Source organism: Cydia splendana, unplaced genomic scaffold, assembly GCF_910591565.1.
Source record: "Cydia splendana unplaced genomic scaffold, ilCydSple1.2 scaffold_42_ctg1, whole genome shotgun sequence".
Classification (NCBI taxonomy): domain Eukaryota; kingdom Metazoa; phylum Arthropoda; class Insecta; order Lepidoptera; family Tortricidae; genus Cydia; species Cydia splendana.
The window spans coordinates 326,073-345,767 of NW_026946887.1; the positions used below are offsets into that span (position 1 = coordinate 326,073).

At 36.5% G+C, this 19,695-nt stretch overlaps 1 protein-coding gene across 1 annotated transcript in view; it reads left to right on the plus strand.

Moving 5' to 3' along the window:
- Positions 1–380: 380 nt before the first annotated feature.
- LOC134805569 (uncharacterized) overlaps positions 381–19,695 on the plus strand; it is a 177,279-nt gene continuing 157,964 nt past the window's right edge. The window contains exon 1 of the mRNA XM_063778844.1: positions 381–502. Within this exon, the coding sequence (XP_063634914.1) occupies positions 486–502 (17 nt within the window). The 5' untranslated portion in view covers positions 381–485. The remainder of the gene's footprint in view (positions 503–19,695) is intronic.

Here is a 19,695-nt window from a genome sequence, read left to right on the forward strand (position 1 = left end):
ACCTATACGTAGTTATAGGGCGCTTGCGCCGATTGCTTGACCAGTAATAAACTAGCTTGCGAACTAGTTCAATCTGCTAAATAGGTGTAGGTAGCTTTAAATACAGTTACGATCGAAGCTCTAAAGTAACAGTTCCAAAAAGAGGGCAAGAAAACGGAAGAGACGAAAAAAAAAGAGAGATAAATTTGTTGGCTTTATAAGTCTACATGATAACATGTAACATAGATGTGTAATGTGTAGTTTTATGTGTAAACATGAAATTTTCGTCTAATATCGAATACATTATATGGAATTCTGATCACTGAGTAGAGTAGTTGTTTGAAGGATAGCCGAACGGAGTTTTACATTAGGGTTATAAGAAGTTCAAATAGAATTATGTAATAGTAGTTTATGTGACTGCTACATAATGAAAGGCATTAAAATACGAGTGTGGGTTTATGAAACGAATGAAATGAGTTTCATAATAGTATCACACGAGTGTTTTAATGCCTAATTATGTACAGTTACATACACTGCTTTATCTACACACATATTATAAACTTTCTATGATATATTCACTAACCTCATATTACAGCCGACATTGGGGCACTTTCCTCTCTGGCGGAACTCGCGGATATGAGATGGCGTCTCCGAAATATCTTTATCGTACATTTTACACGAAACTTTTGTTATAGTTACTTTAAAAACAACAAAACAAATTATTTTTTACTTACAAACTAATTAAAAGATAAACTGTACGTCAAATGGCGGCAAATGAAAACTTTTTTCACGCATGTCACGCATCCGTAGTTTTTTTTTTTAATTCAAAGACAAACTAGAGTCGGGGTCGATTACCATATCGTCCGATACCAACTTACAAGCGAGATTTGTCAATATTGTATGCAATTGTCATTTGATTTCGAATAAAACGTCATCTCGACTGATATTAGAATAGGGGTCAAATCAAATTGCCTTTTTTTCCAGAGATGTTCGAAATTTGAATGTCATTACCAAATCGATTTTGATATAGTAATGAAGCTATTACCACATTTTCACAGATAAGAAATTTGCTGTAACAAAACAGTTTATCGTAATGTGGGCCATTATTTACGGATTTTGAAGGTATCATAGAGAGTTTATGATATGTGTGTAGATAAAACCATTATTACTATGGTTGTAAACTTACAGTACACAAGAACTTAGTAAGTTTTAGGGAGATTGGATGTCTGGGATTGGTAACTTTCATGTTTTGCCGTTTTCATTTGTCAGATTAATTGGTAGTGACCCTGCCTACGAAGCAGGAGGTCCCGGGTTCGAATCCCGGTAAGGGCATTTATTTGTGTGTTCATCACAACTTGTATTAAAGCGCCTTATTCAGACAATTAGCTATTCTATAGCTGTTATATGATTTTAATAGAACAATTATGCTGAATAAAAGTGATTTAGTAGCGCTAACTCACCATTTATTAAAAGGTGGAATAAAAGCGCTAAAGGATAGTGCTATAAACGTTTATACGACATGATTATAGCACTAATTAGCGAAAATTGCTAAATAGTCGAGTTACCCGCTATTATACGATATATTGGTGTTTCAACAACCGTAACTCGGCTGTTATACGATTACAGGCTGAGTAAATAGTTGGGATGTTAATTGACCCCATGTGATATACGGCCATTACACGTGAATGAGGATCAGCATTATTTGGGTTTTCCGTGATGCAGCGATCGGTGAGCTTGATCAATATAGAAATGTATGGTAGACTAACGTTACATCTTATACAGTAAGGTCATTACAACTTGCATCGTTTGTCTGCACAATAAAGCTGATATTTCAATGAATAATTTAGTAATGGGGATGACAATTTTTAATTAATGTATCAGTCGATCAGGTTTGTTTTGAGGATCAAATGTGTAAATACAAACCCAGCAGACAATTAGGCGACACTCAGTACCTACTTTATAACCTTTAGACATAGAATGGCTGTAAAATGGTTGCATAGTCTTAGCTTAGCCAGGCTGAGGTGACATAAAACTGGTTAAGAGGTTCTGCTATAACTTTAACTTACAGTAGCTGTTTTTGCTGCTATACTCGTATAATGCGTGTTGGGCAGCTGGTGTTGTGGCTCTATGTGAGTTGTAGGCGGCTGCAATTTGCACTTTGGCTTCTGAGCGGGCGATAAAAAGTCTTTTGTAGCTCCTTGTATTGCAATCGTTGCTTTGCTCCTTTGTGTCACTTGCAGTTGAATAGAGAAGTTGTTAGTCGCGGTTGTGGGTCACGTAGTCGCGGACGAGCGCTGTCCAGTCCAGTACCTTAGTACACCTTATATGTTATTAGAGACTAACTTACAAGCTGAACCTATAGCGCCATGTAAATTAGGACGTAAATACTGAATAAAAATGCATAGCTTTACTCAATTTTGAACGAATGTTAGCACCATAAGTACTTAAAACCGAACTTCACGAATGTAATTTGATTTTCGGAAATTACATGCGGTGGACCACAATTAGAAGACTGTTATTTTTTTGGATAGATATGCCCAGTATGGTCCAGTATCAGGTCCTGTAAAGTTTTGTTAATGATACACGTATGTATCTAGTTATTGACGGTATGATTGGTTCCGATATCATAAGTCTGCTGATGACGCTGATGAGCACTATAATGTTTCTTTTTATTTCTCCATTGGATTTCGCTTCAAGCTGTCACAGGGTAGCCTTACGAACGATAATACAAAAATGGAAAATAAAATACTCATGATCTTCCCATCATACTATCGAAATGACGCTGACAGGTTAAATGAGACGTTCGAACGTAGTAGTAAAAGAGAGTACAAATAGAAATGATTTATTAGCAGAAAAAGGGTACAATAAGTGTCTTGGGTTAAGTGTGTAATCGTTTCACCTTCTTCAGCTGTTTATAAGCAGCATGCAGTACACCGTTAATAAGAAATTAACATAGTTACATTTATAAAACTACGAGGTACATGAGCCAAAATGGCAAACATAAATGAACATTAAAGAATAGGTATACTTAATAACTATACCACCAAGGTATATCATAGACAACAGTAATTAAAACAAAGTAACATTTAGTTATCACACAGCGAGTACCTACAAATAGTAAAAAAAAAAAAATTGGTTCACCCCTTATGAGCAACATAATCAGTAGGTAATGTTACGAGTATTATAAAAGCAGTGATCTAGAAGCCAGTCCAATAGAAGTTTGTTAAACTTATGGCCCCAAGTGATTATGTGAACAGGTATAGTTATTGTATATCTTTATATAAGCATTTTTTCTGCATGTCTGTCATACAGCGTGGATGGTGTAAGATATTTTGCTCTTGGGTTGACGGAGCACATACCATAAGGTCTTGGAAATATTTTGGATATGATTTTTGAAAATTACAGATTTTGAGTATATACATACATAAAAGCCAGATTTACAGTAATATTTAAATAGTGGTTTACAACTGATCCCCATAGGAGCATTTGCTAAAGTATGATGAGACGTAGCCGTGATAAGCCACTGCTTCGTAGGAAACAGATAGTCGTAATTTTTGCAGGCCAAGACGAAATGGTCAAGTCTTGAACATTATGACAGAGTGGTTATGGTCCTTCCAATTTAAAAATGAATCGAAATTTAAACCAAAGAACTTAATTTATGTTACCTGTTTTATGAAATGCATAGTCATTTATATGAATGTTGAGCTGTCGAGGTATTGTTCCATATGAGTGAATTGCATAAATTGTGTTTTCTGAGCTTAATAAGAAGCATATTAATTTCCTATCCAATATTTAGTATCAGATAAGGCATTATAAATATCTGTTTTATACATACTTTGATCTTGACCACTAACTGAAATTATAGTTGTATCCAGTAGTAGTCTTCGGACCAGTGTACGGATACTGTGAGTGTTGCGTGTCGTGCCGTGGACAATAAACATTAAACTTTAACGGGTAGCTGCAATTTCTTTGTCTACCCCGAACATTTTTATAAACTAATTTCGGGTAGTTTAGTGGTGTTTTATTAATATCTCCGTTGACATTTGTTGGGACGTCAGTCTTTCCGTGACCACAGCTGGTGCAACTCAGCTGAAACGTCGGAATTAAAGGTAAAAACAATGAAATTATATCGCGGTAGACCCGTTTGTGTAATTAAATAGGGTGTAAAATATCATGTTTAGTAAGGAAGTTATTATTGTCTTTTGTTAATAAAAAGCTTTTTCTATTAATTTTGATATTATTGGGACAATCACTATTGTGCTGTAATTACACTGTAAAACTACGATCTGTAATTATTGGGATCGTTACTTTAAGATCGCCAAACGAAGCTTTAAGCTGTTCTGGGAAAAAGCCTTGACTGAAGGATAAATGTACATGAGCAAGAGGTCTGCTTAAAAATAACCTACTTAACTTCACTAGTTCGGTTGAAATATCGTCAATACCAAAAGTTTTACTATTACTCAACTACTGTTGGCATTAAGAACATCGTATTATGGACTATTCTCAACATTTAGTTTGGTTATTAACTTATTAAAATTACTTAATCGATAAAATGATTAATGTAGGATAGTACATTACCTATATCTTACTAATTATTATTGGTAGATCTTATAATTCATTTTTAAAGTAATTATATCTGTTGTCTGATCTAAATTTGGTACCTGCGTGGGTATATGACATTCCAGGTTGCTTTACATTTATATATTATTATTAGAAGATACATATATGTCGGACCCTGACACCAGAAAGACGTATTGCAGCGTTATAGTTCATTATTTTAGACGCCTGTATAAAATCGATTAGCAATGTTGAGCTACGTATTATTTGGTTGTAACAAAATAAATAAAGTTGTGTAGAGAGTAACTCCGTCTATTGGTGCATTGTTGAAATAAAGTTGCGTAGAGAGTAACACCATCTATTGGCGTGTTGTTGAACTGAGATGACAGGAGAAGGCTTTGGAACGTCGAGAGGTTTCTCTCGAGTGAGCGTAGGCACGAGTTGGCGTTTTTGTCGGTATGTTGGTAGACTGGTCGAGCAGGTTTGCCAACTTGACTGAGGCGGGAGCGGAGAGGCTCCGCCGCTGGTAGTTCTTCTTGATCGGACCGCGCTAGAGATCGGACGTACTCGTTAGCCAACCTCGTGCCTAACTCGCTACGTTCCTGAAGGTTTATACCTGAAGGATTATTCTGATAGCTTATAGAATCCCGCGTTCTTTAATCATTTAGCTAAGTGTTTTATTTCAAGTGATATTTTGATTTCTTATGTTTCATTAGAAGCTTACTTTTGTGAAATAAAGAAATGATGTGTTATGTGTTGTTTTAACTTGTTTTGAAAAGATTTGTCCCTCTGAGTTTGTTGCCGGTCCCATATAGGGCTAAATCTTCTCAGGTCAGATATGTAGGGTTGAAGCCGGCCTAGTTTAACTTGAATAAAGATTTAAACGGTTTCTTTTACTTTCATATCGCTCCCTAGAGTTAAAAATAGCTTAGTACTGAAGTATAGTAGGCACTAGTATGGTTAACGAGTCCTAATTTTTATTTCATGCACTGGTAGCAATGGTAGCATACTGTTTTAGCTGTGAAGTAATACATTATCGTACTACCCCCACGCGCCCACCGCCTTTTAGGACCATCGGTATTCGACATATATATTTGCTATTGCAATTTGTGTATACATTTTTTTTAATATCTTACCATATTTTTGAAGAGTTTATTGTTTGGCAGATAACCTCTTAATTCCCTTTTGTCGATGATGATGATGATGATAATGATAATGATGGGAAAACACAGATCGAAAAAAGTCTGAATAAGACACAGGATAATTAAACGCTTCCTGAGCGTTGTTCGAGCTAATAACTTCACAAAAGAAGAGAGCCTCAGAGCCTTTATACTATCATGAAACTTTCGAATGTTAAATCAACAATAAATCCTTTTCAGTTCAATCCAGGTCGTACCAGTCTTGATTTCATTAATGTTTAAGGTGACAGGTCATAATCTGATAATTCAAGTTGGTGGGTGTCAGTTAGCATTACGCACACATTAATACATAAATCCTAGTTGGTGCTTTTATGTGCATTGCCATGTTAAAACTTCTCATTATACTTGATAGCTCCTTTGTAGATGAATTATCTTTTAGAGTGTCTATATTCCGATCACCATAAACAACAATATTTCTCTATTTGAGTGTTAAAAATTGAAGTAAATTATTATCAAGCTTGTGAGGAAAAACACAGTAATGGGACTGAGTTTTTATGGTATTCTATAAATTGTAATTGTTATGCAGTAAATGCTAGTTGTTTTAATGCCGCAACATTTAAAAATGAAAATGAAAAAGGTTTAGTGAGGCAAATTAAAGTAGAAGTTTGACGCTAAATGTGGAATCATAACCTTATCCTCATTTTATTGTTCGGTATGAAATAATTATTTACTGTTGAGTGGAGAAGTGACGAAAAAGAAATTGTTAGTAGTCTGCTACTAATTGTATTACCAGTTGTAACTGACATGAGTTTATTTTCAGTGTTTGGAGTGTGTCCTCACGTCTACGTAGACGTGTACACATAAGACGGAATGTGTGATCTCGTCTACGGTGACGTGAGTAAGAAGGAATGTGTGATCTTGTCTACGGTGACGGATACACATTAAAAAAAAAGAAGGTATGTGTGATCTTGTCTACGGTGACGGACACACATTAAAAAAAAAGAAGGTATGTGTAATCTTGTCTACGGTGACGGATACACATTAAAAACAAAGAAGGTATGTGTGATCTTGTCTACGGTGACGGACACACATAAAAAAAAAGAAGGTATGTGTAATCTTGTCTACGGTGACGGATACACATTAAAAACAAAGAAGGTATGTGTGATCTTGTCTACGGTGACGGATACACATGAGATAAGGAGTGTGTGATCTCGTCTACGGTGACGTGTACACATAAGAAGGAGTGTGTGATCTCGTCTACGGTGACGTGTACACATAAGGAGTGTGTGATCTCGTCTACGGTGACGTGTACACATAAGAAGGAGTGCGTGATCTCGTCGACGGTGACGTGCACACTCGCAAAGAAGCGACGTCTACGCTGAAGAATTGTGTGATTAAATCGACGATGATGAGTGCAATTTCTGAAATAATTGCTTGCATAATGAACGTTATGTTATATCAAAGTGATACATTGCCATAGAAAGTTTTATTTCATTTTAGTTTTTTATATGCTTATTAATGATGTATTGTATAAGATTAAAGTTACATTTTGGAATACTAGTTTTGTTAATGTGTTTATTGTAAATAAATTCTTGATTGTTAAGAGATATAAAATAATTGTATGAGGCCATACGCCTTGTGTAGAATGGCCGAGCATTAACCGGAATGGGGACATTCCTACAACAGAATGGCCGTCTGTTAGCAACACTGGCAATCTTTAAAAATAAAACAAATAAAATGTGGGTAAGAATTGATTTTTAATAAAAAAATAACAGGCGGGTATTCTAGAGAGGCAAGATGATCGAGATGTAACGGCTGGTTCTTTGTTAAAATAATATAAATTTAATTAATTGGAAAAGCAGAATACATTGATTTACAAATCAAAGGCTGTATATATTTCTGGAAGCAGATGACCTTTAATACACGGACATTCGACCTCTGTAATCACAATGTACTAGAAAAAAAACTCGAACATATTGGTATTCGTGGCCCTAGCCTTAAGTTAATGCTGGACTTCCTGCGAAATTATTTAATAAATTACCTGACTCAATTAAAGATCAGGATGCAAAGGCATTTAAAAAATCTTTAGTATACGTATTGAAAAAGAAGATGCCTTACAATATTAATGATTTTTTTGATATAGATTTCTCAACCACTATATAATAGGATAGTTGATAGCACTGCCTTATTTTTTCTTCTTAGGTAAAACTAGGCTAAAAAGGAGAAATATGGCAATTACAAACATTGTAAATAGTTAATATAGATTAAGTAGGTATAGTTATTAGTTTGTATAGATTTTAAGTAAACAAATATTGTACGCCTGACAGGCAAATTATAGTGAGTCCACTAAAATACATATTATGTAATCCACCTTTCTGTAACACCTATAATTATGCAATAAATGATTATCTTATCTTATCTTATCTTATCTTGTCAGCGGCACCAATGCGTTTCTATAAATAATGGCCGTACTAAATCTGATGGCGGGAATATCGATATCGGCGTTCCCCAGGGTTCGTCCTTAGCAAATTTGTGCTTTCTGATCCAGGTTAACGATTTACCTAAAATCGTAAATGGTGAAATGTATATTTTTGCTGACGATGCCTGTGACATTATAAACGCCAACACAATTCCGTCTCTTGAGAATATTATAGCCTCGGAGATATGTAGGCTACAAGGTTGGTTTTCTGCTAATGGTTTAGTTTTAAACCTACATAAAACCCAAGTGATGCACATAAGCCTAGGGGGTAGGCCCCCGCGCCCACTAAGTGTCAACGTGGACGGAGCCGTCCTTCCTCAGGTAAATAGCACCAAGTTTCTAGGCGTGACGTTGCCCGCGGCCTTGAAGTGGAACGTGCATATAGATGTTGTGTGTGGCAAGTTGTCTGGTGCATGTTTCGCATTGAGCAGATTGGCCCGAATCTTGCCCCACCAGCAGCTAAGGACTAGCTACTTCTCGCTGTTCCATTCGGTGATGTGCTACGGTCTAGAGTTCTGGGGCACAGCTGCGGAATGGCAACGTGTATTCATTTTACAAAAACGTGCAGTACGAATTATATCATATGCTCCACACGGAACCCCCGCTAGGCAACTCTTCATAAATTGCAACATAATGACACTCACGTCACAATACCTATTTTACATAATTAAATATATTAGAAGTAACATACACCAATTTCCAATAAAAATATTTATCTACACACATATCATAAACCCTGTATGATGCCTTCAAAATCCGTAAATAATGGCTCACATTACGATAAACTGTTTTGTTACAGGAAATTTCTTATCTGTGAAAATGTGGTAATAGCTTCATTACTATATCAAAATCGATTTGGTAATGACATTCAAATTTCGAACATCTCTGAAAAAAAAGCAATTTGATTTGACCCCTATTCTAATATCAGTCGAGATGACGTTTTATTCGAAATCAAATGACAATTGCATACAAATATCATATTGCATATTGACAAATCTCGCTTGTAAGTTGGTATCGGAAAATATATTTGATTGTGGTCGATTCTTATAGTAAATGGATGGAATGTGTACACATGCCAAATGGTACTAGCACACAATCATTAATAGCGAAATTAAAGTACATTTTCTCAGTATTCGGTATACCTAAAGTTTTAGTATCGGATAACGATGTAAAAATTCATTGCGCTGAATTTAGGTCATTTTGTTCTAACAATGGTATAAAATATATGAATTCGCCGGTGTATCACCCCAATAGTAACGGTCAGGCGGAAAATTCTGTTCGCACATGTAAAAAAATGTTAAAATATATTTTAAAACAAGATGTAATCTCACACGTAGTACATGAAAAATTGTTGAATTACTTGTTTGACTATAGGAATTCTGTGCACTGTACTACCGGGGAAACTCCGGCCAAACTTATGTTTGGCCGGGAGCTGAGAACTCGTCTTGATTTAATATTACCCTCAGACAGTACCGCGAGCGCGACTGATAACAGTGATAATGTAACGTTAGCGTTTCAACGCTCCCTGATTGATCAATTTTGTCATAAAGGGTACTAAGAATAATCTTAAAAACTAAATAAATTATAAAAGGTAAAACTAAAATATAAGTGCCTAACTAAACAAATAATTCTACTGTAATATTATTGCTCATGTAGCAATGTAGGCGCTTATCCATCGCGAAACACGTATGTGACGTATGTATCGTCATCGCGGGGCGCGAGGGGAGTTCATGCATATGGCTCGTTCATTTGGACTTCCGCGGCGGCGCGATGTGTTCGCTCCATCTTAAATTGTAACGGTCTCAAGCAAGACTCCAAAAATGTGCCGTCGGAAAATTAATAATTTGCAATAGAAACTATCGTTTTCTAAATTTATTTTGTGCGTGAGTGTTTTCCCCCGCTCGGGTGAGTGTTGCAAAATTATATTTTATAGCTACTATGTGCTAATTGTATCATTAGATAGTTATTTCTTCCTAATAAGGTGTGTGTTTAGCTTAATTGTAGTTAAGATCCTTTTATTACGCTTCGCCGCAGTAATTCTGTACAATTGGTTTCCTTTGTTCCTTGTAACATAACGAATTTCTACCCTCTTGCCTAAAAAGTGAAATCATGATTTGCAATTTCCAAGTAAATGTGTAGGTTAAATACAACTAGAGTAAAACTTAATTGCCAATGCTTAACATAATTGTTTTTCAATATAAATTCCACATTTACATGTTTTGAATTTAATAATTTTTACTGCATAAGTACTTACTCCATAGTACTGAGCCGATTTTGTATACTTCTACCACATCACTGATCACTATTTAATGCTTTGAGCTTGCCTTCCTTCTTTCTGCACTTTCATCTTGCGCTTTCTCTTCACGCGGCAAAATGTTGCAGGCAGTAACGCAAAATCGGACATTTTACTAAATGTCCAATAATGATAAATTCCAGGGGTCCTACCACCTACGCCTCCAACACTGGCTCCGGAGTCCACCTGCTGCCCTGCTGACCCGTGAAGACCTCAAGGCTGTGACGTCACCACCACTTACATGCGCAACCACCATAGCACCAAGCGCACAGCAGGGGAGTGGCACTCGTTCATGAGTTTGTGCAAGTGAATACGGGCTCGCTTTAAATTGTCTACGGAACCACCTCTGAGATCTATTAATTTAATCTACCCTCAAATTTGGTTAATTTTACAAAATCGTTTTTTTTATTATTTTTAATATAGTTTTTTATTATGTATTAGTTGTTTTACTTCCTAGAACACTAAATAACAGCTAAACTGTTACATTGGCGCCCAATAATAGGTTTCGAGCCGTATTCACTTGTGCTTGCTGTAGTATTATCTAGTAATCTTTGGTGTTGGTTGCTTCTTTAGTTATAAGTCTTCTTTCCCAGTGATCATCAAAATCGTGCTGGTAAAATCGTTAATGATATTTATACCTCTTACTTTTGAGATTTTCTTCGTCTACCACATTTTGCTGATCACTGTTAACTACCTAATTTTTAAGTTGATTTCAATTTCTTTCTGCTTCTTTCTATTTCTGTATTCTTCTGGGTAATCATTTTCTGCTTTTATTCTTCGTTAAATTGCAACACGCACCTACGGGCTAAACATGTCTTACCAAATTAAATATCTTTCATTGCAAAAGGCTGAACTAGAGTACGAAGTCGGTGTCAGGGGAGGTAATATAGGAGAATCTGTACATATAATTTACGGCGTAAGCAGGCCGAATTTAGTGTCGGCGACACCGTTTGGAAGCGTACCTATTATCAGAGCGATAAAGACAATAGGTTTGCCAAGAAACTAGCACCTAAATTTATTGAATGTCGGGTTGTATCAAAAAAGTCACCACTAGTATACGTACTTTGCGATAAATATGGAAATAATTTGGGTGATTGGCACATCAAAGATTTAAAACTTACTAACTACAGGTCCTAAAGCCTTTAATTGAGTTGTCCTAAGGGTATTTATTTCTATTCAAAAAACAACTGCGTTGGTCTCACTCTAGTATAATGCGTTCCTATTATAACTATCAACTTCTTCACGAATACTCCGACTAAGGGTACAGGGTGGAAGCCTCTACCAGGTCCATCACTATAAACTCTTGGTTTAAAAAGAAATACAGTATCTACCTACTGATTTTCTTCTACCATTAAATACACATTTTATTTATCTAAGAATTAAAACTCCAGTTAGGAAGCAAGAATAAAGAGAGGTGAGACCACTAAATATTTTTAACATCCACTATTGGCTACCAGCGAGTAAAAGTAAAATAGTACAATTACTCTGCATGGAAGAGGCTGGAAGCATACTATGATATGCAACGGCGTTATAAAAGACGAAGAATGACAGATTGGTATGAAAGAGTGAAGAATGTGGCAAATTAGTGCTTAGGGCGGGTAGCTAATGAGTCAGTATAGCGATAGAGGATTTTCCCTAGGTAAAACCCTTCCCAATCAAGGGGGGTATGTAACGTTAGCGTTTCAACGCTCCCTGATTGATCAATTTTGTCATAAAGGGTACTAAGAATAATCTTAAAAACTAAATAAATTATAAAAGGTAAAACTAAAATATAAGTGCCTAACTAAACAAATAATTCTACTGTAATATTATTGCTCATGTAGCAATGTAGGCGCTTATCCATCGCGAAACACGTATGTGACGTATGTATCGTCATCGCGGGGCGCGAGGGGAGTTCATGCATATGGCTCGTTCATTTGGACTTCCGCGGCGGCGCGATGTGTTCGCTCCATCTTAAATTGTAACGGTCTCAAGCAAGACTCCAAAAATGTGCCGTCGGAAAATTAATAATTTGCAATAGAAACTATCGTTTTCTAAATTTATTTTGTGCGTGAGTGTTTTCCCCCGCTCGGGTGAGTGTTGCAAAATTATATTTTATAGCTACTATGTGCTAATTGTATCATTAGATAGTTATTTCTTCCTAATAAGGTGTGTGTTTAGCTTAATTGTAGTTAAGATCCTTTTATTACGCTTCGCCGCAGTAATTCTGTACAATTGGTTTCCTTTGTTCCTTGTAACATAACGAATTTCTACCCTCTTGCCTAAAAAGTGAAATCATGATTTGCAATTTCCAAGTAAATGTGTAGGTTAAATACAACTAGAGTAAAACTTAATTGCCAATGCTTAACATAATTGTTTTTCAATATAAATTCCACATTTACATGTTTTGAATTTAATAATTTTTACTGCATAAGTACTTACTCCATAGTACTGAGCCGATTTTGTATACTTCTACCACATCACTGATCACTATTTAATGCTTTGAGCTTGCCTTCCTTCTTTCTGCACTTTCATCTTGCGCTTTCTCTTCACGCGGCAAAATGTTGCAGGCAGTAACGCAAAATCGGACATTTTACTAAATGTCCAATAATGATAAATTCCAGGGGTCCTACCACCTACGCCTCCAACACTGGCTCCGGAGTCCACCTGCTGCCCTGCTGACCCGTGAAGACCTCAAGGCTGTGACGTCACCACCACTTACATGCGCAACCACCATAGCACCAAGCGCACAGCAGGGGAGTGGCACTCGTTCATGAGTTTGTGCAAGTGAATACGGGCTCGCTTTAAATTGTCTACGGAACCACCTCTGAGATCTATTAATTTAATCTACCCTCAAATTTGGTTAATTTTACAAAATCGTTTTTTTTATTATTTTTAATATAGTTTTTTATTATGTATTAGTTGTTTTACTTCCTAGAACACTAAATAACAGCTAAACTGTTACAATAATGACACAGCAACAGCTGTTTGCACGCATAAGCGAATATTTCAAATTGATGAAATAGTTTGGGCCCGGTGGTACAGTGCAAGGAAAGAAAGTTGGGAATTAGGTAAAATTAAAGACAAAATAGGAAATAAGATGTTTAAAATATATGTAAACAAATACGATACGATCTGTATAAGACATGTGGATCAACTTTTAAAATATAAAGGTCAAGCTATTGACAATTTATTTAAAGGGAAAAATGATAACTCTAACGATCCAATACCGTTGCCCTCATTTCCTCCCCCGTCTATTTCAAGCAGTATGCCAACTTTACCTATCGATTCTGCGGTGGATAGCCCACCACATTCCGCTGAAATAGTTGTGGCGGAACGGAGTGCAGATGATGCGGGGAAAGAAGTGTGGGCAGAGTGCAAGGGAGAGACAGGTGAGCGTGGGCCGTCTGCGAACGAGCCCGCTGTCGCCACGCCCCCGGCGTCGCCGGCGCAGCTGCCGAGCGCGGCCGCACCGCGCGAAATTAGTACGTCTGTCTTAGACGAGTGCCAAATGCGACATAATTTGCGCCCCAGAAAAAAGGTAGATTATAAGCTTTAGTTATTTAAATTTAATATGATGTGTCAATTTAGTTATGCATACATATTTAGTTATTGATACTCATGTTACCTATCAACTTAGTTTTAAAATAGTGGTGAAGGGATGATGTGTATTTGTACATACCTATACGTAGTTATAGGGCGCTTGCGCCGATTGCTTGACCAGTAATAAACTAGCTTGCGAACTAGACGGTTGTTTCACTCATATATGTCAGTACCACTTAGACATTCTAGACTTAGAATGACTTTTGGCATTAGGTCTGCCTTTACATTATTGTGTTTGAATGATAAGGGATTATATCGCGTGTAACGTAGACATTTTCTTAAATTGTAAATTAATATTTTTGGGTTGAATTCCTTTTCTTATTTCGATGATTTTAACAATATCCCAAACTAACTCGATTGGTTGCACTTATTTGCATAATCTGTTGCATTCAGATGCACCTCTTTATGCTTATCTGTTGTCGGGGTTGTCATACGAGTAAAAATAATTAAAACTTGAGATATTTAGGTTGTCACTCCAGGAAGACTTTGTATGATTTAGATATGTTTTTTAGGTAAGAGAGAATTTAGATGTTAAATAAAACATAGAAATTACAGACTCCAAAAAGGGGGCTCTGAAATGAAACTTTATTAGATTTATTGATAAAATATATTTCTTAGGCTCAGGAGTGAATTGTTAAATTAATCAGTCAGAATTTTCGTAGGATTTGTTTTCTGGCCCTCATTTTGTTTTAGTGGTGCAAGTCGCTGAGGACAGCGAGCGGTTCACCTACGTTGAACCTTAAAATCGGGGAGGGGGGTATTGTAACGTAGACATTTTCTTAAATTGTAAATTAATATTTTTGGGTTGAATTCCTTTTCTTATTTCGATGATTTTAACAATATCCCAAACTAACTCGATTGGTTGCACTTATTTGCATAATCTGTTGCATTCAGATGCACCTCTTTATGCTTATCTGTTGTCGGGGTTGTCATACGAGTAAAAATAATTAAAACTTGAGATATTTAGGTTGTCACTCCAGGAAGACTTTGTATGATTTAGATATGTTTTTTAGGTAAGAGAGAATTTAGATGTTAAATAAAACATAGAAATTACAGACTCCAAAAAGGGGGCTCTGAAATTTCTATGTTTTATTTAACATCTAAATTCTCTCTTCTCAGTTAATTCTTCAGAGTTATAGTTACTTTAAAAACAACAAAACAAATTATTTTTTACTTACAAACTAATTAAAAGATAAACTGTACGTCAAATGGCGGCAAATGAAAACTTTTTTCACGCATGTCACGCATCCGTAGTTTTTTTTTTTAATTCAAAGACAAACTAGAGTCGGGGTCGATTACCATATCGTCCGATACCAACTTACAAGCGAGATTTGTCAATATTGTATGCAATTGTCATTTGATTTCGAATAAAACGTCATCTCGACTGATATTAGAATAGGGGTCAAATCAAATTGCCTTTTTTTCCAGAGATGTTCGAAATTTGAATGTCATTACCAAATCGATTTTGATATAGTAATGAAGCTATTACCACATTTTCACAGATAAGAAATTTGCTGTAACAAAACAGTTTATCGTAATGTGGGCCATTATTTACGGATTTTGAAGGTATCATAGAGAGTTTATGATATGTGTGTAGATAAAACCATTATTACTATGGTTGTAAACTTACAGTACACAAGAACTTAGTAAGTTTTAGGGAGATTGGATGTCTGGGATTGGTAACTTTCATGTTTTGCCGTTTTCATTTGTCAGATTAATTGGTAGTGACCCTGCCTACGAAGCAGGAGGTCCCGGGTTCGAATCCCGGTAAGGGCATTTATTTGTGTGTTCATCACAAATATTTGTTCCCGAGTTATGGACGTTTTCTACGTATATAGGTATTTGTATGTATGTGTATATTATATTATATACGAATATATCGTCGTCTAGTACCCACAACACAAGTTTTTTGGAGCTTACTGTGGGACTAGGCTGATCTGTATAAAATTGTACAATAATATTAATATTTTATTAAAGATAAAAAAAAAAACAACAAAAAAGAAAGAAATAGAGATATCACTGCCTGGTCCCGGGTTCGATACCCTGTGGGTACATCTATTTGTGTGTAAAGGAAGGATTTGTTTCTTAGCCATGAATGATTGTTATGTATATAAGTATGAATATGTAACATATTATATATACTTATGCATAAATATATTTATACATCTCTATAGTCTTCTAGTGCCCAAAACATAAGCTAGTTGAGCTTGCTATGGGACTAAGAAGTTTTATATACTTAACATAATTTATCTATTAAAAAAAAAAGAAAAAAAAAGAAAAAAAAGAGATGTATGTTGGTTGGTCATATGACTGACGATGATGGTGATGCTATGGTTGACTATTGAAGAAGGAGCAATCATATATCACATATTTTTGATTGAGTTTCGACTTGGTAGACTGCCCAACCGGGAGCTATCTTGTCATGGTGATGATATGGTTGACTATTGAAGAAGGAGCAATCATATATCACATATTGTTGGTTGAGTTTCGACTTGGTAGACTGCCCAACCGGGAGCTATCTTGTCATGGTGATGATATGGTTGACTATTGAAGAAGGAGCGATCAATATCATATATTACATGTGTAGTTAACTATGTAATCGACTTGGTAGACTATTTAAGAAGGAGCTATCTTGTCGAGGTGTTGATATGCTTGACTATTGAAGAAGGAGCGCCTATCACACCGTGGTGTTAACTATATATCGACTTGGTAGACTATTTAAGAAGGAGCTATCTTGTCGAGGTGTTGATATGGTTGACTATTGAAGAAGGAGCGATCATATCACACCATGTTGTTGGCCAAGTGTCGATGTGGTAGACTATTTAAGAAGGAGCTATCATATCGTACACAAAGATTTAAAATGATGCATCTTAAGATAAAGTTGGAAATACATGGTTGAAAAAAAAAATACTGAAAAAAAAAAAGAAATGTACATGAAAAACATGTTTACAAAAAAAAAAGAGACTGGCAAATCCAACTTTTAAGTGAGGAGAAAAAAAAACATGCTTAATTTTTTTTTGCTGCTAGTACCAGCGTAAGAAGAAGACAAATGTGATTATTTCTATGATGTTTGAGATGAGACAGTCCCTGGCCAAACTATAGTACCTAATGGGTATCCGAATTGTATGATCAGAATCAAGCATTTTCAGAATCAAGCATTTTATTCGTGATAAACTTAAAACTAAGATTACATACAAGAGTATAACTAAAAACTACAAATATTAATAAAGTTGGTAAGCGTTAAAGTTTACCACGAAATGGGCTCGCCTCAGCATAATACTGACCCGATAGCCAGCGCTGATCTTCCGGCGAGACCATTTGTGGGCCACGAACGCAGCCGTACGACACGGCCCTATCATAAGCTGAACGCAGCCTTTGCAGCAGCGACCGGCGCCATCTTGTCTACTGTCTATGGCAGTAGCTGAAAATGACATTTGACAAGACAAGACAATAACAAAAATGGCCATGCCGTACAACGCGATAAAAATATATTTTTTTACCTTTCATTCATATGAAATTAACTTTTATAACTACATATTATATCTACATATTATAACTACATATCAGGTGATCATACAATACTTACCTAACAGACCATAATGAGGTGTACTTCGGGAACGAAGTACAAGTCAGTATGGCCGTGTTAGAATATTATTACCCTATGTACAAATTGTGTTACGTATGAAACTGACCTGTTTCTCTTTGAGGTCCAATGTTGATAATATATTGAACTATTTAAACACTTAAACACAACTTCACGTGAAGTTTATAATTGGTGATTTATGTGGGTACGATACGAAACCACGGTTGACAAGAGAAACAGGGGTAGTGGTAACTTTAAAATAGTAGTTAACTTACTACTAAGATTTGTACATTACTTTTAAGTGATTTATTATGTATTTATTACTGATTAGTAATTATGTATAACGGAATTTAATGAAAAGATATTATAATCATTTTATTTTGCATATTTCGATAAATGGACGAGGTACATGAGAAACCACGATTGTGACGTCATTTCTGGAATGACAAGTGGCATGATTAACCAGGTGCAAGTGGCTGGCTAGCGATGGGCATAAAAAGGCCCGACCAAATTCATTTGGGTCATTCTGCTTTGAGCATCAGCACTAAGTTAATCGTCGCCAAAGGAATATTGAAAGTTAAGTAAATACTATGTTGATAACTATTAATATGTATTATAATAATTAAGTATTTACTTGATAATTAGATGGATTAATTAATTCAATCATCTCTTAGTGAATAATTACTCTTAGTACTTATATTTATTAGTTGTTGATGATAAGGTGAATAAATAGGATTATTGACTTTAATGAACAGTTTTATTTTCAATTACATCTGTTTATTATTTTATTTATGCTACTTATAACTCCAATAACAACCAGTGATTGTTTTAGCAGTTGTATATAAGTACTTTGAATCAAGGTAAATAAATAACTAACGACAAGTTATGCCTAAATTATACACCAAACATAGTGTTATTAGGCAGTAATGAGAATAGAAGTAATATTGATTATTTATCAAAACTACACAACGGGACTTAATCGCGTATTTAAGTTTTAAGATTTACCTCCGACGTTTCGAGGACGGCGTAAATCTTAAAACCGTCGGAGGTAAATCTTAAAACTTAAATACGCGATTAAGTCCCGTTGTGTAGTTTTGATAATGTTTAATAATCGTGAAAGTTTAAATCAGTTCAAATTATTTATTTTAAGTTTGATATTTAAAGTGGGGATTCTCCTTATTTACTTAGACAGCTATTATATTCGCTTTTCTCACACGGGCGACAGGCAGCTCCCCTGAGGGACGCCTGCCTGTATCGGGCGTTCCTGTGACAGTGCACCTTCCACTTGAACGCGGAAGCGTCGGTCTGCCAGGAATGAAGCGATGACTCTTACGATGCGGCGGGGGGCTGTGGACAGAGAAAGTTTGTATATTAGACCTTCGTGACAAACTCGATCAAAAGCTTTCTCCATATCTAGGAGGACTGCGACTAGGAGTGCACCTGAGACAGTGAGACGAAGGAGTACACCTTCTTGTTGAGCGACATGCCCATGTGGTGTAGTACACGGGTGAGCTGCAGCGTCGTTGAGTGTTGAGACCTGAAACCAAATTGCTCCGGCCTGGGTGACAGGTGTGGCGAGAGGTGCCGGAGCAGCAACCTCTCGAACACCTTTGATAAGTTGCATAGCAACGTGATGGGCCGGTAGTTCTCCGGCTTTCTTCTGTCCTTCCCCGGTTTGGGAAGGACTATGACCCGCCCGGTCTTCCAGATGACGGGGAAGTGGTCCGACCGCAGGATCCCGTTGAATAGGCGCGCCACTGCCGCTAAGGTGTTTAACGGCAGGTGGCGGAGCGCCATGTTCGGGATGTCGTCGGGGCCCGGCGCCTTCTTCGGGTTGCAGTAGCGTCTGATGGATGCTTGGACCTGTGAAGGAGAAAAGTAAAGTGGATCATCGTGTGGTTCGACTGGCACGTTGAGATAATCTCGGACGTGCTGTACGATGTCCGCTGTGTGTTGCGGGTCGGTGACGGGGTTGGGCCTGAATTGCTGCTCAAGGCTGCGAGCGAGTATTTCCGCTCTGTCCTTAGCTGCGTACTTTAGCTCCCCGTCAGTGTCGTCCAGTAGGGGCCGAATCGGCTCGGGC